Genomic DNA, 22,927 nt, shown 5'->3' with positions numbered 1-22,927 from the left:
CTTCTGGAATTCAGAAGTGCATGGAAAGGCCAAGAAGACCTGAGACATATCTAGCCTGGCGACATCAGCTAAATCAACCCTGGGGTATACAGAGTGCATGGAGAACGTGGGAGGAAATTTCCAGAGCTCTGCGGGTACATCTACTCTGTAACATGAAGTGTGCTTCCAGGAAAACCTACCACATATCATTAGTGTCTGTAACTCGTTTCAGGGGTCAAGTCTCCTGTCTCTTGACCCATATCCTACAGGCAGGCATCAGTGTCTCATAATCCTTGCCGAGGAGGAATCGAGTTTTGCCCAGTTGGCTAACTGAGGGGTCAAGAAGCAATCACATCATTCCAAATGGAAGGTACTCTGGATGGCACCATTGCTCATGGTCCTCTCGAGTCTTGTCAAGCTTTGTTTTGTCAAAGTGAGGCCCGTGGACTATCAGTATCAGCATCACATAGGAGCAGGACTTGAATCTCGCGAGGAAGAAACCAAAGAATCTGCCACTCCAACCAGCACTCGGGGAGTTGGACACACAATACTCTGAGAATAGCCATAAACGAATTAAACATGTAATACATATAATACAATTCCCGTAAGCAGTGGGTGCAGTCCTATAACCAAGAAAAACAGGTGGGACACATTGCATGATTGCACTTACGTGAGGTATCTAAAATAGTCCAATTCACGGAAGCAAAATAGAGTGACTGCCAGGCTGGGGGAGGAGGAAATGGGGAACCGCTAATTAGCAGGCAAAAAATGTCAGTGACGCAAGGTGAAGACGTTCTGGAGATGCACTGTACAACATTGTACCTAATAACAATGCTGTATTGTCACCCAGTCTGTTAAGAGAGTAGATCTCGTATTAGTGTACTTACCACAGTAAGAAACAAAACACAAAACACAAAAGAGGTAAGGGGTGCTGATTAGCCCTTACAGTTCCTGCCAAACCCAAGCCAAGCTGCTTCTGAGGCCAGATGTCCACTGGGACAGGCAGACAAAAGAGTGGAAACACCCTACTCTCATATACCCCTTACCGTCAGGGGAAAGCAGAGTGGCTCCCAACTGGTTACTTTTGCGAAGTGGCCAAGCGAGGTGTGAGGAGAGGCAGGGGTGGTGGGGACTGGCTGGCTGCCAGGGGCTCGGGGCTCCCACATTGGCTCTTCAGCATTGAGGGTATCAGTCACAGGGCCCAGAGGGTTAGCAGAAGTGGAATCTGGGGTGTCCCACAGCCCTGGGCAGTGTTCCCGGAACCCACTGTATCCTAAGTTAATCCTACCCGGGTAATAACCGGGTACTTGCAGGCCTCCTTCTGTTGCTTTTAAAAAACATTTTTGAACATAAGCTGGTGTCACGAAGTTGGGCACATAGAAGAATATTAGTGAAGGTTAACCACACTAAAGAGAGGATAATTTGCATTATTAGAACCAAATAAAGAGCCGGTGTTGTTATCTATGGGCCCCAGAATAAATGGGTAAGATTCTGAACAGGATCAAGCTGGAGTTACCTGCTCAGGGTCTCAGATCCACCTGTACACTTGGGTAGCTCGATGAGAGCTACCCCTGAAACACACACACACACACACACACACACACACACACACACACGACAAGCTCCTATCCTGGGCACTCCTGTCCTCTGAATAGGTAAGAAACCTTTTGACACAAGACACATACTGGCAAAGGATGTTAGGCTCCAATCTGACTTCACAGAGGAGACGGGGACAGAGATACCAAGGAATGAGAGAGGCTTTTATGATTTGTTAACATTTTCAAGACCACATAGCATAAAGTATAGCTAAGTTTAAGTGCAGGTTTGACTTACAGTTTACTTACTTGCCTGAAGATCCTCTCATGCTCTGCAACCCTAAACAAATAACTCCAGTAGAACTCACTTGAAACACTAAGCCATTGCGTTCCACTCACCATGCAATTTTAATGGCAGAAATACACACACACACACACACACACACACACACCCTGAGATGCATCTCAGGATGATTATATGATTATGTCATTGTTGGAGAAACACAAAGAATTTGTTTGATGGTAATTTTGTTTGTTCTAAACGCTGACTGATGCCTCCCTCTTTGTTCTCAGTTTGACTCTGTGGCTGATATATCTGATGTGTCAAGCAATGTTACCCTAAAAAGTTACACCATGCACTTGGAGGTACCTCGTGTGCTGCGTGAATGCATGATCTTGTGCATGATGCGTTGACTACACACACAATGAAAAGCAGGAACATTCCATTGATTGGAACAGCTAAATCAAACCTCAGATGTTTAGAGCAGCTAGATTTTCTTATGGCACATTCTAGGTTCTAATCACATAGTGCCTTTGTCTTTCTGATGTTAATACCAGACCTGATTTATTAATTTTTTAAATCATATTTTTTTAATGTTTACTTACTTTTGAGAGAGTTATGGGGTGCACGTGGGAAAGAGGCAGAGAGAAGAGACAGAATCCGAAGTAGGCTCCAGGCTCTGTCAGCACCGACTCAGACACTTAACCAAGTGAGCCACACAGGTGCCTGGTGACTTATTAATTACTAAATTTTTTTAATGTTTATTTTTTTAGAAAGAGAGAGTGGGGAGGGGCAGAGAGAAGGGGGACAGAGGATCCGAAGTGGGCTCTGCGCTGACTGCAGAGAGCCCAATGCAGGGCTCGACCTCACGAACCGTGAGAGCATGACCTGAGCCGAAGTTGGATGCCTAACTGACTGAGCCACCCGGGCGCCCCACAGACCTATTTTGATGGCTGAGTCTTATAACAAATAGAACAAGATGAATGAGAAGAGAGGGTAGGGAGAGTCCATTTTCCTACACAAATCCAGGGATTTTAAAATATAATCCAACTGTGTTCACTTGGCAGCCATAAGAGACCATTGTTAACTTTGCTCTGGGAAAAGCGGTGATCTCAAGACACAGGCTCAGTGGTGACACTCACGAAGGGATTACTTTGTTAACCGAACCTCTATCTCCTTCACCTCACCACTTTGCAATGCAGCCCGCCCTTGTCTCCAGGACAAAAGCCAAAGCGTTAGCGCATACATTCTGTAGGTGCTAAGAACACTGATGTCTAATACGACTATTAGTTTATCATCTCACCCTTACCAAAAACCCAGGGTCCACGGTATTCCAGACAAGCTGTTCTGTAGGAGGAAATGGAATGTTCCCTTCATTGACGATGTGTGACACACATTTTCCGTCCCATTGCAAATCCATTTTCTTTAGACAGTAATCACCAACAGCAACTTTCTTTTCAGGGATTAGCTGATACCAAAATTCCCCGGTCTGGGACACCCATCAGTATCAGGAGCAACCGCAGCATATCCGTACTTCGGATCCCAAGTCAGAGCCAAATAAGCCAAACTTATTCCCAAGGCTCTCTCCACCGCAGTGTCAGCCAACTCATGGACTTTCAGGACAAGAAAGTCTTGATCGATGACTCATTGTGGGAAACCATCATGGGCCACGATAGTGGATTGGTGAGTGGGTTTCCTTATCCAGAGCCTTTGATCAACCTCCCGAAAGAACATTGGTAAATGGATGGCATGGAGCGTCCTGTCCTCATTGAATGCTGCCTCCCAGCACTTTGCATCTCTCCGACCATTTGCTCAAGTATTTTATAATGACCTACTTATTAGTGTTAACTAAAATTGTTTGATGAGCAGGGTAGAAACTTTGTCTCATTCTTTTTGCAAACATCAGATGCTCAAAAAAATGAATTCATCAAGTAGGTGGAGAGACAAACAGGCTATACTCTATTACCTTGGGCAGAAGGCGACTGGGAACATTGGAACTGGTCTACAAGAGAAACAACCAAAAAAAAAAAAAGTGCATCACCTTTTTCCTTTGGGTTTATGGTTAGAGGAGAAAATCTTTCTTTCAATAGGCTCAATGGTTCTTTTCCAAGAAACTCAGAAAATCATGATAAATAAAGGTATTACTGTTTATGAACTTCATCTTTCATAATTTCAGTCCAGTGGATACAAATAACTGACTCTTGGAAAGTTAACTTCATTAATATCTAATATTTTGTATAAGTCCCTAGTGGCTGAAATGGCTAAAACCCTATAGTTTTTACCAACAATCAACCTTCTGCATTATGCCGACTACCTAGACAACTGCTGGAGAACTGTTCCTTTGGGGTAGTTAGCTAGGAAAGATCGCCAGCTAAGAACTCACCTGCTCTGCAGAGCAGACTGATTCACTTCCATGTCTTCCAACCGTCTATTTCTGCCTTTAGAGTCTTCCTCTCATCTAAGTACTCAATTTTCCTTCGCTGAAAAGTTGAGGACTTCCATGAAGACTTTCTTAACTAATGGCAAGGAATAGGGCAAGTTTCCTGGCTCCAGGTTCTAATCACAATGAAAAATGCACAGTGTTGGCTTGTTCAGGACAATGATCTACACTGTGCATTTAAAATTGTGGGCCTGCTTGACATCGTTATGACTCTCGAATTCCATGATTCCATTCCAGATCTAAAGATTCTAAATGGCAGGAACAATTACATCGGGCTGAAACCTAAAGAATTGTTAATTGATCATATCTGACATGGAAAAGGACAAGTTTATAGGGGACAACATAACATATAGAGGGCTAAGATGCATGTGTGCCCTTACCTAAGGATACACAGTGGTTTTTCGATGGAATTGGGATCTTAAAACCATCATTTGGTTACAGAAGCCCCATTCTTCACTCTTATGCTCTATTGCCAGTTTTGCTTGCTTTTGACAGTACTAGCAATAGACAATATGCAAAGCAATTTAATGAAAGTTTTCGAAGATGCAAAACCTGGAAAATAATCTGTTCGTTATAACCTTACAAACAATATTACTAGCCCTATTCAATAAATACAAAATACAGTAAGAGAGTGGGAAGCACAACAGCATGCATTCTGTCTCTTCTGCTTACAGTTTGAATCAAATCTTTTTTTTTAATGTTTGTTTATTTTTGAGAGAGAGAGAGAGAGAGAGAGAGCATGACCGAGAGAGGGGCAGAGAGAGAGGGAGTCACAGAATCTGAAGGAGGCTCCAGGTTCTGAGCACAGAGCCCGACGTGAGGCTCGAACTCACAAGCCATGAGATCGTGACCTGAGTTAAAGTCGGACGTTTAACCAACTGAGCCACCCAGATACCCCTGAACCAAATCTTAAGTATATAAATGTATATACATATGTGTGTGTGTGTGTGGATGTGTGTATAACATCCATGAATATAAATATAAAATAAAATATAATCTCCTCACTTGACAGATGAGGAAACTGAGGCTTAGAAAGTTAAAATACGGCACTTAATAACACTCAAATGACATTTTGGATTAGTCCGTAGTTCATGTGTACATGTGATCCTTTCAATTAGGTAAACTTAAGGCAGGACAATCTCAAACCATGCCTTAAGGATTTGAGCATAATACTAGCCTTTAACAAAATACTTACAGAGTACTTTTTATACTAAATTGATACCACTATCAATCAATGGCAAATACTACTGATAGCGAATGTCCTAACTCTGATGACTGGCTTATTTTTCAGTATGTGGATGAAGAGGACCTGATGAATGCCATCAAGGGTTTCAGCTCTGTGACTAAGGAACACACCACGTTCACCGACACCCACCTGTGAAGGATGGAAACTTGCAAGACATAAAGCTGAAAGGCGGGCCCCCCGTGCCCTGTCCCCGCCCCCGCTGGGTTATCACAGACAGACGCACCGTATATGCCAGAAAGAGTCATTGCTAGTTATTCTGTAATCCTTTAGGAAACCAAACAAAAACAAGGCTTGTTTTTGAAATTGTTCTTCTGTGATAGAGGTCTGTTTTTCAGGTGGTCTGAAATAAGGGGTACCACCGATATGAAAAAACTTATTTTGCTCTACTTACTTTGAGGAAGCTAAACGAGCCTGTGATTTTCACTTGGCCCAGACAGTGACTCCATTGGTTAAGTGGATAATCAGGGACAATTTCAAATCGGCCCACGGTGGTTACAAGTGAGAAACTAAGCAGTTCTTCTGAGAGGACGTCACTGCTGCTCCTTTCAATCCTTTATTCCCATGAAGTGACACGATCCTGGAAGAAACAGCAATTCTAATGATCACAGCTACAAAATAAAATCCCAGTTTCAGGCCAAGCTGAATCAGTTAGAGAAAAACAGACTGCAGTGGTGGATACACACTGAGTGGAAGGTTCAATGTAATTACAGTGTTTAATAAGTACTCACCAAACTTAGTTTTTTTTTAAAAAAGTACACACCAAATTTTGGCAGAGCACCACATAAACTTACAAATCTGTTCTTGATTTATGAATCTTCTGAAAGTCTAAGGACTAAAGAACTATTTCCCACATATTTTATATAGTTTTGAAACTCCAATCAATACTTTCCATAAAATTCTGTCAATTGCATCCCCAGGCATACTGACATCGTCAGCGTTGCACCTTTCACATGGAAACCACTGTTCTATTTGCAACATTTAATTAGCCTGTAGAATTTAAAAAGAAGTTTTGTGCTCCTCCCAGCTTTGGAAGTGTTTCACTTAACATTTGTATGTAAACACAAGATGATACATGAGCATATATGTCATATGTATATACGCGTATGTGTCTATTACTCGGTACTATAGCCCTTCATTTCAGAGAACTATTTTAGCCCTAGAATCACTAAGAGCAGATGATATTCCCCAGTACCAATTGCCATGGGTCAACAGTTTCTGGCATCTGCTCTAGTTGGAGTACGAAGTCATTGGTGAAAGTCCTAGACCAAGAAACATTTTTTTCCAAGTCATCAACATTAAATTAAAGGTATTTGTTCTTCATGGAACACACTAAAAAATACTGTCTTTCTTATTCTTAAAAGGGCTATGTAATGATTCCGGAAAGTTATTTTGTGTCTATAGGTCGCATACACAATTGTCAGACAATATTTTGTGAGTTAATCCAGAGGTAGGTGGATTTTCCCAAGGCTAAAGTGGCAAAAATTTATAACTTAAGGGATACCCTTGTTCTGCCTCAAAACAAGTCAGATTGTGGACTTTGGGGGTACTGAGGCTTTAACTCAGTCTGTGGAAGAACAGATCCTCAGACTGACCAACTCCTGACAAATCTCGCCAACTCTAAGTGTCAAAAGCACAGGCCAGTGTTAAACAGCACTTCTGCTCCCTCGTGAGAACTGTAAGCAGACAAATCTGCAACAATTGTGCACCCTTGCAGTGGATGTACAAATTATAAGATTCTTTTCTTTAACTTTTTTTTTTTTTTTAACTTTCTAAAATGGAAACACAGGATTGGCTAGTTTACTGGTTTTAATTGCATTTGATGATTCCGGGTCAAGTGGTTGTTTAAAGCTGGCCCAAGTGAGCCTCAACCAAGGTTGAGTTTCTGATCACATGAGCTACTTCAGGTACATAGGGAAGAAGAGCTCTTCTCCAGTTGTGAACTTGCACTCTATCCTTGGTCTACTCTTCTGCAAATATAATTTGGTGGATTTACATTGAGCTCTTCCCCATTTTTGAAAAATTAACCAGATACCTTTATCACAGTTTAAAATTCGACACGAATAGAGAACTGCAGGGGATTTTTATATTAAATCATTATCCATTTAATCTAATTAGACATTTGGCTATTACATGAATTCATTTAGCTGAAACATTTACATTTTGATCCCATAGCTCGGAATGGACAGAAGCCTGTATGGCTCCCACCAAGAACACTGCCCCCTGCAACATTCTAAACCTTACTTTTACGTTGTTCGGAGAAGCAGCCCAAGATTTTGTTATTTTAAGGCGTATTGTGGGCCAAATTTCATTTCACAGTGTAGACTCATCCTTAGAGATTGATTCAATTGTCTGCCATGAGGCTAAGGCATCAGTATTTTTAATGTTTTTGAGAGAGAGGCAGAGCGCAGGGCGGGGAGCAGCTGCAGAGAGAGAAGGAGACAGAATCTGAAACAGGCTCCATCCAGGCTCTGAGATGTCAGCACAAGAGCCTGACGCAGGGCTGGAACCCGTGAATTGCGAGATCATGAGCTGAGCCGAAATTAGTTGCTTAAACTGAGCCACCCCTGAGGCATCAGTACTTTTAAAAGCTTTCCAGTGTTCTAGTTTGAAAGCCAGTGATGTAAAGCCACCTGGAAGAACTCATGCAGCTGGCGCTATGCACAGGGACTATATTCCTTGGCACACCGTTTCTCCTTTAGAGCGAACAATGACCAGTTCTTTATGGATCCCTTTAAATAGGTTCTAAATCTCCTGAACTTACCACTCTTACCACTAGTACAGGCCACATTCTCGGGTTCAGAACTACGGTTATTCCTAATACTAACTCTTTGATAAGAGTCTGTAGCTGTATTTATAAGCTCTATTAAAAATTGTATTTATAGATGATCTGTTGTCATTTCCACTAAATGGAAAACCTAAATATGTCAGTGTATCTTATGCTGATCCAAAAATCATGTTAACATCAATATAATTCAACTTGAACAACCTGTAAATAAAACATAGGCCAAATGGAATAATTCAGTGATAAGGAACTTAATTGTATCACGAGTAGTTTATTTCCATCGCACAGATATCATGTAAACTTGTCTAAAAGTTGGTTTGTTTAATTTTAAAAAGTAAACCAAGTTTATTAGTGAAAAAACCACTCTAACAGCTCTGAGTTATTATTTACAACTAACACATAAATAACAATTATAAAGCTGAACCCATTTAAGAAAACAGGATGCTCCGGATAATCTCAACTCCTGATTGTACATAAGAATCAACTGTGGTACTTTTCCCAAAGCAAGAGTCCCCCCACCAGATTGGAGGGAGGCCTGGGCAGGCGTGCACGTATAACCTGAGGTCATCCTGGTGTATAAGCCTAGATGAGAAAGCCAGACAAGACCACAGGCTCCTGAAACAGGCAGCACGGGTTCAAAGTTGGCTCAGTAGCTCACAAGCTTTGTGGCAAAGTTATTTCTCCTCAGTGGTCTCCTCTACGAAATGAGGACAGCAATACCTACCCAACCGGTATGATGGCACTTCTGAGTACTGCTTTGAAGTACAGAATTACTTGAAATACTCTCATCATGAGAATTAGAATTGTTCTCATTTGTCATTGAACACAAAGTATATAGATTCATCTCAATTTTTTTTTTTCCTTTGGGTCACAAAAACCATAATGAGGTAGGTACAAGGAAAACACGCATAGCAGGGATCATCTGCTCGAGGTCACAAAGTGTCAGAATAGACTCAAAACCCATGCCCTAACATGAAGGTTCAAATTCCCGTAAGTGAAAGAGATCAAAAACATGTGACTCATAGTATACTGCAACCCGTGGTATAGTGAGTTGCCTATTTATGGGATTTTACTATAGAATAGTCTCCCCTACCCCCCCCACCCCCGGCCTTTTTTAAAATTTTTAACATTTATTTATTTTTGAGAGACACAGCATGAGCAGGAGAGGGGCAGAGAGAGAGGGAGACACAGAATCTGAAGCAGGCTCCGGGCTCTGAGCTCTCAGCAGAGCCTGACATGGGCCTCGAGCTCACAAACTGCAAGATCACGACCTGAGCTGGAGTCAGATGCTTAATGGACTGAGCCACCCAGGCGCCCCCACCCCCGGCCTTTTATTAATGGAAAAGGCTGGGTAAATCCTCAAAAATTTTTCTTTCATTTTCTCACTTGCCCCCACAACTTTTACAGGACAGTGATAATGAGAAAGAAGGGTATGGAGAGAATTACAAATCCTGGGTAATATGGAAATTATGCTCGGCCAAACATTTTCCCTCCACGATAACGTACATTAGCTTCCACCATGTTCCCTCCCCCTTTCTTACCGCAGGAAGAAGACATGAACAACCACATGCAGGTGTACTTCAAACAGGCCTTCTATTCCCTAAATAACCAAGAACGCAGTCTTATTTAATCGTTTTTATTAGACTTAATTGATAAATAAATACAAGAAAACTGTTGTGAAACCACGAGCAATAAACTTTAAAGAATTTATTTCAGCTTCACTCACTTGTATTTCTTGGAATGGGAATATATACATTATTCATCAATAAATGCTTAATGCTTTAAATTTACAATTACCCTATTTGCAGAAACTTGAAAATGATTCCAATTAAAAGAAAAAAGTACAAAAATTTGTCTTTTGTTCTTACAATTCAAAGTATATTTTAAAATAATACTTTTACAGCAGCCAAAACCTTTAACCAAAAATTGAGAACTGCGATTTCATAAGCTTAACAAAATGGCCACATTCTAACTTGATTATCTTTGTTATTAACAGTGGGGGAAAATATGGTGTATCCTAAATAAAACAAGGCAGGCTAACAACTAGTACAGCTTCCCTTCTGGGCACTCAAAAGCTCGATCCTGGATTATTATTTTTACTTCACCTGTTCAAACACAGACAACTGCTCCAACTTTAAAGGAAGTTTAAATGGATGTTCGGTATTTAACATGGATGATGCTTGGTAAAACTTAAGAACTCCAAAAATGAGAATCAGATAATGACCCACAATTAAAAAAAAAAATACCCTAAGGGACTGACTACTATAGTGTTATCTGGTGTTCAATAGTGTTTTTTGAATTAGATGATATTTTTTCACAAACATAGCACCTCATTAAATATCTGGTAAACACTTGGCAATCACAGTAAGTGTTGGGAGACTAAATTCCAAAGAGAATTAACGTGATTCGCTTAACATAACCTTGCGAGACAAATCGCAAGCATTATCAAGGTTAGGAACGCACTGTTGGTCCCCGTGCCCTCAAAGGATGCTCACCTATTGTGGGCACTATCTTAGTAAGATTTGGTACTTTGCTTCCAAAATCTGGAGAGTAATGAAATATTGACATGGACTCTTGCTTTTTTCTTTCTTTTTTTTTTTTTACAAACAATCTGTTAAATGTACTTGTAAAACTAAAAAAACTTTCCAAAAGGTCAAAAGAGATGTAATTATTTTCTCTCCTTACTCCAGGTAATTCTGTTTAAAAAGATATTGAATGAACTCCAGTTTTAATTTGCAAAGTTTTGGTGTAAAAGCTAATGTACTGAAATCCAGTAAAGTGTTCAACTTTTGTCTAAATTAACAAAACTACTATTCGTTTTGGTGAGTTCTCACAAGCTGTACTCTTGACCTGAGGAATCACTTTTTTTGTGCCGAGGAGACGGAGTGGTCTTTGTAGGAGATGGGGACGCGGTACCAGGTGAGTCAGTTCCTCCATCGGAAGTACTTGGTGATGATGCCAGATACGGAACTTTCTTTCTTCCAAGGAATCCTCCTCCTTCAAATCCCCCTTTCTTCCTTAACTCCATTTTATTTTCATTTTCTTCTTCTGATGACCTTTTCTTAGATTCCAGACCTTCAGCCACTTTATGCACTTCCAATCCACTATCTGATTCTCTCAAACTTTTCACTTCTGTTCCAGGAGACTTTCTCTCCGATACACTACACTCCCCCGTTGCCCGCTTTACTTCGGCTTGTATTGGACCCAAGTTACCATTTTCAGGGACGGCTCGTTCTACATTTCTGTTCAAATTAACAGTCTGGAAGTCCCTATAACTGTGAAAGCTCTCAGTCCTCCTTGCTCTTGCTAACAAAGGACTCTCTCTGTAAGGCCTCATGGAACCGTAAGTGGCTGCTTCGTGGACAGTCTCATGGTGCTGGAGCTGAAGGCTGAAATACAGGTTTTATAAAAAATTACAGTTCAGATCACTTTCTGGGATTCTTCAGGGGCACATCTCATTAACTAAACTACAATGAAAAGGTATTATTTAAATATATAAAGAATGCATATCCTCATTTCTATATATAAAAATTCACTTAAGTACTCTATATATTATGGATTACTGTGTGTGTAGGTGTGTGTATGCTTATCAAATCACCAATGCAAATAATAACATACATATATTCAGTGAATCTGAATTTCTGAATAGCTGAAAAACGCTGGGGGAGGGAAAAAAAAACCTTTCAAACCAATATGGAACCAATATAATTTAGTCTTTGGTCCTGAATCCAAATTTTGGAATTTTTAAAAATGTGGTAACCAGAAGACATACAATGCTCCTGTATCGGAAGTACAGAATAACCAAACGTAAGCTTACACAGATGATGTAATCGCTTCAATTAATTAATATCTCCCTGAGGCAACAGGAACAAAAAATCCACACACTATTCAAGGTGACATGTGTTTTTTCCATCTCCTTTGAATGAACTCTTGATCACATAATAGGCAACCAAATTGGCAGCAATTCACAAAGTAAGTTAAAAAGAAAAAATGGTTCTTAAATTTTTAAAGTTTATGTATTTATTTTTGACAGACAGAGAGAGAGAGAGAGAGAGAGAGAGAGAGAGAGAGAGAGAATCCCAAGCAGGTTCCACGCTGTCGGCACAGAGCCCAATTCACAGCTCGAACTCACCAACTGTGAGATCATGACCTGAGTGGAAATCAAGAGTCAGCCACTTAACCGACCAAGCCCCCAGATGCTCTGGAAAAAATGTTCCTCTATAAAAAGAGCCAGATATGCTTATAGATGAGAAATTTAGTAAAATGTTTTTTAAAAAACTGAGTCAACAAAGTCAGAATTAAAAATGTGCCTTGAAAAATGATTCTTTCAACAACTATGTGATTACAGTATCTCAGCCAATTTTCCCAAAAGCAATCAATTCAACTTATAAACACAATTTACGACTCTTTAACCTACCTAGAATTTGATTCACGGAGACGGCTGTGCTGAACCACAGAAGTTGCTGGACTGATGTTAGGAGTAGCACAGCGAGATGTGCTCAGGTCACACTGATCCAGTAATTTGAGTAGCTCTTCTTCAGTCGGACCACCTACATCTTAGGAAAACACACGCTCATTTTATCATCACTTCTGTCAAAAGCTTATTACCCTGCGGACAAACAACTTCCCACATGGAACCTACCCTTCTCTTCACTTTTGCTAACCATATCCATTGCCGTGGTCAGATCCCACATCTGAATGCTGCCATTTGTATGGCCTGTGAACAGGTAGCGCCTTGGCCTTGAGCCCATCCTACTGGATCCCTCACATTCTCTCACTGTAAATGAGGATATTGTTGTACAGTCAACAGCTTGGATCTCACAGATTCTGCAAAAAATATTGTATAGTTGTAAACCACGGGGGGCAAGTAACACATTCCAATTCAGATTTTTGAAATTGCTTACTAGCAAATTAGAGTTGACTATTCTATATATTTAAAACAGATCTAAAAAGTTCAAGGCAAGTCAACAGAAATAAGATTCAAGCCTTGTTTCTTTGAGTCTATAGAAAAGGCTGTTATAAAACAACATATTTAAATAATTATGAAATAAAGCAAATCATTTAAGTCAACCTTAAAAACAGAAAGAACCTTCATGGGAACTAATTCTTGAAAAGGAAGTTATAAACTAAAAAGGCAGAAACAAAAGCAAGTAGGCATGATATTGGAAAGATCTTGAGAAGTCATTTAAAATGTATGTGGAAATTCAAGTCTGAAACCAGAAAAAAAAATGTACAGGTCTAATGAGGTCTAAGTAGTATCCTCCATTAAGATAAGATTCTTAACTTTTTTAAAGGATTTTTATAACTATTTCACTGATTTTCATAAAGGACAAAAGGACCTAGAAAGAGCAATTATCACTTACATTTGACAAATAAAACAAACAAGGAATAATGTCAGCAAATGATTTGTCAAAATCCTGTAAAAGTTGACTGACTTTGCTTGACTGAATTATTTACCCCAGACTACTTCAAAACAAAGAGGCTTATTGAATGAATGAATGAATGAATGAATGTATGAATAAGTAAATAAATAGTACCAGGCAAATGCAAAGTCAAAAAGTAAAGGAGGGGCACCTGGGTGGCTCAGTGGGTTGAGCATCTGGCTTCAGCTCAGGTCATGATCTCACCGTTGGTGAGTTCGAGCCCCGCGTTGGGCCTGTGCTGACAGCTCAGAGCCCGGAGCCTGCTTCAGATTCTGTGGCCCCCTCTCTCTCCGCCCTACCCCTGCTTGTGTTCTGTCTCTGTCTTTCAAAAATGAATAAACATAATAAAACATTTTTTTTTTTTTAAATAAAGGAGGAAGGGGAAATACCATACTTATCAATGTGGGAAACACAGAATATGAAGCATAGCTGAGCCTCCTGGCAAGCACGGATAAAATGATGAGGGGAGAAGGGTTAATTACTGGACATCCACATATAGTGATAGAGGTCATCCTACTCTCATTCTCAACCAAAGGGAAAAACTTTCAATATTTTACCACTGTGTATAAAGTTTATTAAATTTGTTCTGTAGGCATTATTTATCAGATTAAAAAATCTGTCCTTTATTTTAAGCACTAAGATTCTTTTTTTTAACCATAAATGGGTGTGAAACTGTGAAATGCTTTTTCCTAACATAGTGAATTTACATTTTTAGTAATACCTATAAATTGATATAAAATATTTTTAAAATCTAAATTACTGTTCACATTTAAAACCAAATAAATCAAAATAAAATGACACAATATAAACCTACGTGCTTGAAAACAAACATGATTTTGCTTTTTGTTTTTCCTATGGGCTAGATTCCTTAGAATTGCTTCTTCCTTTAAATGCTGACAAGGTTTTTTCCCTGCCCACTTTCAATAAAACCTTTTCATTTCACTTCTCAGTATTAAGAAACTGAACAACTTTTATTTTTTAATTTATTTTTTTAATTTTTTTTAACATTTATTTATTTTTGAGACAGAGAGAGACAGAGCATGAATGGGGTAGGGTCAGAGAGAGAGGGAGACACAGAATCTGAAATAGGCTCCAGGCTCTGAGCTGTCAGCACAGAGCCCGACGCGGGGCTCAAACTCACGGACTGTAAGATCATGCATGACCTGAGCTGAAGTCGGCCGATTAACTGACTGAGCCACCCAGGTGCCCCGAAACTGAACAACTTTTGAACAAAAGCTTTACTTAGCATTAGCCTCATAAAGGGATTTTTTTTTTTAATGCTTATATATTTATTTTGAGACAGAAAGTGGGAGCAGGGGAATGGCAGAAAGAGAGGGAGAAAGAGAATCCCAAGCAGGCTCTGTGCTGTCAGTGCAGAGCCCCAAGGTGGGGCTCGAACTCACCAACTGTGAGATCATACCTAAGCCAGATCAAGAGTCAGATGCTTAACCTACTGAGCCACCAGGCACCCCATAAAGAGTTGATTTTCTATTTAATTCTACAAAGTATTTTTTTTTATTTTTTCAAACATTTATTTATTTTTGAGACAGAGAGAGAGAGCATGAGCAGGGAGGGGCAGAGAAAGAGGGAAACACAGAATACGAAGCAGGTTCTAGGCTCTGAGCTATCAGCACAGAGACTGACGCAGGGCTCAAATTCAACGAACCACGAGATCATGACCTGAGCTGAAGTCGGACACTTAACCAACTAAGCCACTCAGGTGCCCCCAAAGTAATTTCTGATTATTTTTATAAATATAACTCTTCCTGTGGAATCGTGAATTTAAAAATTATAAAATTTGTTCTGTCATGCAGAGACTGTAGATGATAACACACTGCCACTGTTTAACCTAACACAGGAGGGAGGACATTGGAATTGAACAAGGATATGAAACACATTGTCAGAGGCTGTTATGCAGCAGTTTTAATACATGCTTGACGGCACCTTCACTAATATGCAGAGAAAATGATGAATCATGGTGATTTATAACATTTCTCAAGATAATAATCTGATCTCTAACTACATTACAGGCTTCTAATACATTTTCTTAAAAAGAAAAAGGTAACGAAAGTAGTTTAGTACTTAAAAATCATTCTCTAGAATCAATTCATTTAACACTTCCTGATGACTATATGCAATGAACTCTGATGGAAAGAAAATTTATCATCTCCAAGAGTTTGTTCATTAACATATTAGGAAATGAGAAACCACATGCTGAAGGGGAACAAGAGCAGTAGCGTTAGTAACATTAATATGAAAATCCATAAGCTTCTTAATGACTACTAGGTATGAATTCTACCTTTTTCATTTGTTTGGCGTGCAAAAAAATTTGTTTTTATAGAAGAGAAATGCACAGGTCAATCTGTTTGAGGTTTGAGGCTATATATAGTAATTTAAAAGAAGTACAATTTCACTCAAATGTTAAAAGGGGAAACTAATTTCTATTGGGCATCTGTTACTGTCTAGGACCATGAAAGATATTTCATGTTTTTAACTCATTTTATCTTAATGACATCCTTCCAAGGTAGTTGAACCTTATTTTATAAAGAAACTGGGGGCTCAGAGAAACAAAGTAACAAGTTGAATTTATGCAGCTAATAAGAGGAAGTGCCAAAATCAGAATTTAACTCAGCTGTCTGCCATCAAATTCATGGGTTCTTACTGTTATATCACGCATCCATAGTCTTCTTAACTGTTCACAGGATCAGTGAAAATCTTAAATAAATCCTAGAAGATTAAGTACTAAATATACTGTCTTAATTTTAAGCTAAAAAGATCCAAGGTAACGACTAGACTTCTTTTTTCAACAATTTGCTTCTGGTAGTACTTTTTATCAGTATGTCAAATTACACGTTTTTTGTTTTTTGTTTTTTTTTTTTTTAAAGACAAAAGTGACTTCTGAATACAAATAAAGTTTACCTTTTCCCAGTAGATGAGAGTCTTACAAACAGTTTGTTGGTGATGGGAACAACTTTCTGGATAAACACCTGTTGATCATCTCGTTCTCCAAAAGGCCCTTGGGTCAAAAAACAGACAATGTCAAAAGAAGTTAACTGAAATCCATTGGTTTCACTGAACAACAGAAATGTCAATACCAAAAAAAAAAAAAAAAAAAAAAAGGGGGGGGGCATTTTTCACACCTGCCAACACCTGGCCTTATAGTCCACATCCCAGTCAGACAGAAAGTGCAGTGCTGCACATACTCCAACTTGCAGTAAGCATTTTTTAAAGAAATATGTAATACTTCAAATTCTATTTTATGCACTCAGCCTATTAAAGCTGAAGGCATTACTGTGCTGAAGACTATACATTGACAGCACTAGTACAAGACCTGTTAAAATACAGGTTCTACATCTATCATCTTTGAGAATGTGCGCCGTTTCTTATACCTTCAGAAAAAGCACACATAAATAAAATTAGTTTATGTATGGACTTTACTCTTTCTTGGAAAACCAAATGCAGAATCTTAAGAAATAAAGGGTGACTTCATTAAATAGAATTTAATTGGGCGCCTGGGTGGCTCAGTCGGTTGAGCATCCAACTCCGGCACAGGTCCTGATCTGACTTGTGAGTTCGCTGGCTTCAGATTCTGTGTCCCTCTTGTGCTCTGCCCCTCTCCCGCTCATGCTGTGTGTCTCTCTCTCTCAATAGTAAACATTAAAATAATAAATAAACAGAATTTAATTAACTAGAAGAAGCCTGTTGTATCCCACAAGGTTTTCAATGTAAAAGGAAAGATTCTTGTACCCCAATGTTTATAGCAGCACTTTCAACAATAGCCAAATTATGGAAAGAGCCTAAATGTCCATCAACTAACGAATGCATAAAGAAGATGTGGTTTATATATATACAATGGAATACTACTTGGCAATGAGAAAGAATGAAATCTGGCCACTTGCAGCAATGTGGCTAGAACTAGAGAGTGTTATGCTAAGTGAAATAAGTCAGGCAGAGAAAGACAGATACCATGTTTTCACTCACAGGTGGATCCTGAGAAACTTGACAGAAGACGATGGGGGAAGGGAAGGGGAAAAAAAAAGTTACAGAGAGGGAGGCTGGCAAACCATAAGAGACTCTTAAATACAAGAGGACAAACTGAGGGTTGACGGGGGCTGGGGGAGAGGGGAAAGTGGGTGATGGGCACTGGGGAGGGCACCTGTTGGGATGAGCACTGGGTATAAACACATAAATGCTAAAAAAAATAAAAAGAAAAAGAAAGATTCGATTATTTTTATTTTATTGTACTTGGCAAAGCAGGTATATGGCTCATGTATTTTAGAAAGATTCTGAACATTATAAAAAATGTGTTTCATGAAAAATTAAAAAAAAATTCTAGCAGTTCTTGTTTCTCATCATACTCATTAGCTAAAATAATACCAACTCATTGTTCACAAATGTATGTGATATAGGATACAATTTCATCTTAAGTGAATCATACCTAATTAATAAATGCAACAATAACACCTTTATTAGTTAGCAAATACATTATGGTTACTGTGTGCCACAGCAAACGCTCTGCACGTAACTCATTTTAATCATCATACATAAGGGATACACTATTATGATCTCCATTTTAACAGATGAGAAAACTAAGGCACCAAGAGATTAGTTAACCAAAGATCTCAGAGGTCCTACCTAATGGAACTGGAGTTCAAATCCAAGATGTCTGGCTCTTCGCTAAGCTATGCACTTGCTCAGTTAGTGGACAATTTTCTCAAGTCTAATTCTATTGAGATGAAATGAGAGTCCTCATTCAATAACCCGTAACCAAAGTCAAAATAGTGATGATGGATAAAAACTAGAAATAAGGATTCTGGGACCGTATCTTCTCTCCCCTCAAACTATCTTCACGTGAGATGCTCACGTAGCTTAACTCATTGTAACTCAATTAATTATCCACACCTCCCTTCCTTAAAGTTTCTCCAACTCCTCTCCCCAAATTGGCTCCTTTCCTTCAGAACATAAATATCCTCAGGTCTCTCCTATCTTCAATGGGGAAGAAGAGAGTAGGGAGTCAGAAAGATGGCCTTTGAACCATTTTCTTTCTAACTAGATCCATTACTTCTTTCTTTCATGGTTGCCTCCAGTATTTATTCAATTGACCACTGCAATCTAGATTCCACCCATACATAGAAGCCTACAGACACTGGACTTTCTATTCTGTTCCACTATCCTGAATGTCTATCTCTTAAGAAATTTTTTTTATGAGAACTATAAAGGAAAAAAAAAAAAATCTCCCTGCCCTCTTTCAAACAGTTTACAAGGCTGTTGTAATTTCCAGGGCTGTTTCTAAACATCTTTTCTTTCATATTGTACATGTCCTCCCTGATCTGACCTCTGCCTATCCACTCAGTCTCATGCCCTACTATTCTCACCCACATACCACCAATTAATGACTTTTCCGACATTTTCCAAATTTGCCAGGTAAGACTTCAACCCTTACCCATCCTTCATGTCTCAGTTCAAACACTGAGACCTCTACTAAGTGTTCTCTGAATGTCAGTTTCCACCAGTGTAAGTGGGGGATAATATCTTCCTCATACAACTATCAAGAAAATTAAATGAGACTGTATGTCACGATTACCCAGCAAGCAGACTAGAACTATCTCCCCTTGGTGTTTTTGCCCCATGCGATTGTTTGCTTTTTGTTTCTACCGGTCACCACACTGTGACTGGAGGTTCACCGGAGTTTTTTTGTTTTGTTTTTTTCTTAAGATTCCTAATGCTTGGAGCAAAGGTACTCAATAAAATTCTGTGGATGCTACAACTCAAACCTGCACAATGTTACTGTCAATTAATTGTATCTCAATAAAACAAGCAAGACATTTGTTGAGGAGATAAAACTAAACTTACAGTGCCTAGATCACAGAGAAAACTGGGTCACAGAGCAATTGTTAAAATCAACAAAGCTGAGTGTTTCTTTTTCTAAAATACTAAGACAGTCATACTATAATTCTCGTAAATAGCTTGTATTTTTTAAAGGTAACTATTTTAAAATCTTTACTGTGAGAGCATATTCTGGCTGAACATACATTTAAATGTTTCACATAAAACAATTCTAATAAAACAACTCTAATGTACTCCTTTCTATCAGTGCTATAATTTCTGCTTACATAAAAAAAAAATGATCAGAAAGGCACATGGGTTAATGAACAAATCCCATAGAACTATTATATACAGTGAAGATACAACGTACAGAATCTTCCAAAAAGACAATGATCTGTCTCTGTGAAGACTGCACATATGTTTGTATGTGTGAGTATCCACATGCACACGTGTCGTACGGTATATAGAGGGACAAGTCAAATCAACTTTATATACTCTTTTGCTGAAATCAGAGCATATCAATGGAGATATGCTTATTATTTCCCGATGGCCATTGCAATGCCATCAAAACAACTGTTAGCACATAACACCGCCAGCCCTGCTCTAGCTTCAACTTTTATTTTCAGGGGCACCTGGGTGGCTCAGTCAGTTAAGCATCTGACTTTGGCCTAGGTCATGATTTGCGGTTCTTGAGTTCAAGCCCCGCGTTGGGCTCTGTGCTGACAGCTCAAAGCCTGGGGCCTTTCTTTTCAGATTCTGTGTCTCCCTCTCTCTTCCCCTCCCCCACTCACACTCTATCTCTCTCGCGCGCTCTCAAAAATAAATATTAAAAAAAATTATTTTCAGATTATTAGCAATAAAAGAAAACAACCTGCACGTTTCAAATGTGCACAGCTATCATGGCTTTTAATCATAAACAAAAGTGGTTAGCATTTGGAGATATTATTTAAAAAAGGAAATGATAAATAGACGAAAATTTGCTCAACTTTTTAAACAAAAAATATGCCATAGTTGGTGAATTTATAGAACTAAATAAGAAAACACACTAAATTTCTGTTTTAAATGAGTTTCAAAATTGAAGTGAAAACTTCTATTTGAAACTCATTTTTAGGTTTCTCTTTACAGTTAGCATACTACTTTTGCATTGCCCACAAAGTATTTGAAAGTGCCCCCAAATTATCCAGCCCACCTATGTCGTTTCCAGAGGAATAGCTTCCATGACTTTCTGTCTCCTCCAGAGACAGTATCTTGAATGATGCTAAAGGAGTAGAACCTGGCTGAGTAGAGATCATTCCTCTGAATCGTGTTACTGTCCATGTCCGGACATGATTATTATCTGCACACACTAGGAAAGAGAACATAAAAAAGTTGTTAAATATAGATTATAAGAGCACCAACAGGGGCACCTGGGTGGCTCAGTTGGTTAAGCGTCCAACTTCAGCTCAGGTCATGATCTCACAGTCCGTGAGTTCGAGCCCCACGTCGGGCTCTGTGCTGACAGCTCAGAGCCTGGAGCCTTCTTCAGATTCTGTGTCTCCCTCTTTCTCTGCCCCTCCCCTGCTCATGCTGTGTGTGTCTCTCTCTCTCAAAAATAAATAAAAACATTAAAAAAAATTAAAAAAAAAAAAGAGCACCAACAATATCACTGTTTTTGTGTGTAACTTTTTAAACTGTGATCTATATTAAATAGATCATAGCACATTTTGAGTGGCAAATGACGTATTTTATCCTAAAATTATACTTAATCTGTACCTGGCCAACAAAAATGAAAGAACTGAATATAATTTACCTTGAGGCAAACATAAGGTATGTAAGTAAATCTATGGGTCCTTACAAAAGTAGCGTGTAAAGTATAATTGGAGGAAATGTTTAAAAAAAAATGCACGCAAGATAAAAGATGCTATTATTCTTAGCTGTGACTAAACTACAGAGTAAATGAGTTACCCAGCCTATTTTTCTTCAACCATAGAAACTGCTTCTGCTTATGTTACTGAAACATAAACAACCTAGATCAGGAGTTACTGAAAATTATGGACACAAATTACATTTGTCAAAAAGCTTGTATCACCTACTCATAGTTATATTAAAGAAAACTAAGATAAAGTTAAGAACTATTCTATATAAGAGAGTCTACATTTAAGAAACATACTCCAATTAGGTTTTTTTTTTTAATGTAAATAATATTAAGTGGATACATATTAAGGTATCTCCTACCAAGTACCCTACCTATTGTTTCTTGATCTGAGGAACTGCTCCTTTAGAAAATACAAACCAGCAATTGATATTGTTAATACAAAAAAAAAAAAAAAAAAAAGTACTTTCGTGGCATCCCTTAATAAAAAAGTGTACTTTTTAATGGAAAAGTACAACTTATTCGGTTTTCAGAGAATGTGCTATTCTTAGCAATGAGCTATGAACCCATCAGTAAATACTAGGAAAGTATTCAAACTTTCTTATAGATACATCTTTCTCACTGGGTAAAATGCCACAGCTGCATATTTTAAACAAAACTTTAGAAATTTAATTTTGACAAATAGCAATAAAAATTCAAAGTATACAGGTGTTACATTATCTAACAAAATTCTCCTATCTCAGGATGTCAGTTTCTGGTGAAAAAGGAGACATTTAGTTCTAGGCTGCTTTATCAGCTTCATAGAAAATAATTTCCTATTTCACTAATAAGGTTACTAGAATTCAGAAATATACCTTAAAAAAAAATCTTAAACACTTTTAGTTGACTCAATAGGCAATTTAGTTATTTTGTTAAAAATAATCATTACAGTTTTAAGACATGAAAACTAACACTATAGGAAAAAGAATGTCATTACATTCATGTCAATATCCACCAGGTGGCAGAATGATGTAACGGAGTATACATAAAATACTCTACATTTGTAGCTCAACTGGACATTTTTCTTGACAAATTTATTTAAATTTTAAACCTACATGAAACATTTGATGTTAAATGCAGATTTTACGATGTAGTTCTTTGGCGTCTCATCCTGCAATAACATCGTCACCATCAAAATAACAGCAATTACTACTAAGTGTGGTCATCACAATAGCCTTGCAAAACAGTCTTATTTTCTCACAGGATCAAATTACCTCATTTTACATAACATTTATTCAGCATCTTGTACGTGTAGAGAAGTATGCTAAGTGCTGAGAACAGAATAAACAAGCTTCTGCTGCTGTAAAACTTATATTCTAGAAGAGGGGGACAGATGATAAACAGGCAAAGAAATGATCAAATGAAAAGTCCACAAAGAAAACAAATCGAGAGGAGATGATGACAGAGAAAGTGACCTGATAGAGGTTTGGCTAATTTAGGCTGGGTGGCCTCACTGAGAAGGTACTGGAAATGGGACCTGAATGACAGGACAGATGCCAAACAAACATCTAGAGGCAAAACAGTT

The 22,927-nt window shown here is 38.6% G+C and overlaps 2 protein-coding genes across 3 annotated transcripts in view; one reads left to right on the top strand and one right to left on the bottom strand.

Moving 5' to 3' along the window:
* Window positions 1-6,128, top strand: part of USH2A (usherin) — a 737,363-nt gene extending 731,235 nt beyond the window's left edge. The window contains exons 71-72 of the mRNA XM_078441308.2: window positions 3,256-3,477; window positions 5,526-6,128. Coding sequence (XP_078297434.2) covers window positions 3,256-3,477; window positions 5,526-5,615 — 312 coding nt within the window. The 3' untranslated portion in view covers window positions 5,616-6,128. The remainder of the gene's footprint in view (window positions 1-3,255; window positions 3,478-5,525) is intronic.
* A 3,754-nt stretch (window positions 6,129-9,882) lies between these two features.
* The window catches only part of KCTD3 (potassium channel tetramerization domain containing 3), a 54,394-nt gene continuing 41,349 nt past the window's right edge, over window positions 9,883-22,927 (bottom strand). For both annotated transcript variants that reach the window (XM_078441038.2, XM_078441039.2), the window contains 5 exons: window positions 20,701-20,856; window positions 16,605-16,701; window positions 12,905-13,089; window positions 12,680-12,818; window positions 9,883-11,651 (listed from right to left, as the gene is read on the bottom strand). In XM_078441038.2, coding sequence (XP_078297164.1) covers window positions 11,093-11,651; window positions 12,680-12,818; window positions 12,905-13,089; window positions 16,605-16,701; window positions 20,701-20,856 — 1,136 coding nt within the window. In that variant the 3' untranslated portion in view covers window positions 9,883-11,092. The remainder of the gene's footprint in view (window positions 11,652-12,679; window positions 12,819-12,904; window positions 13,090-16,604; window positions 16,702-20,700; window positions 20,857-22,927) is intronic.

The sequence above is a fragment of the Panthera onca genome, chromosome F1 (assembly GCF_046562875.1).
Source record: "Panthera onca isolate mPanOnc1 chromosome F1, mPanOnc1 haplotype 2, whole genome shotgun sequence".
Lineage (NCBI taxonomy): Eukaryota > Metazoa > Chordata > Mammalia > Carnivora > Felidae > Panthera > Panthera onca.
This window is presented reverse-complemented; position numbering and strand designations above follow the sequence as displayed.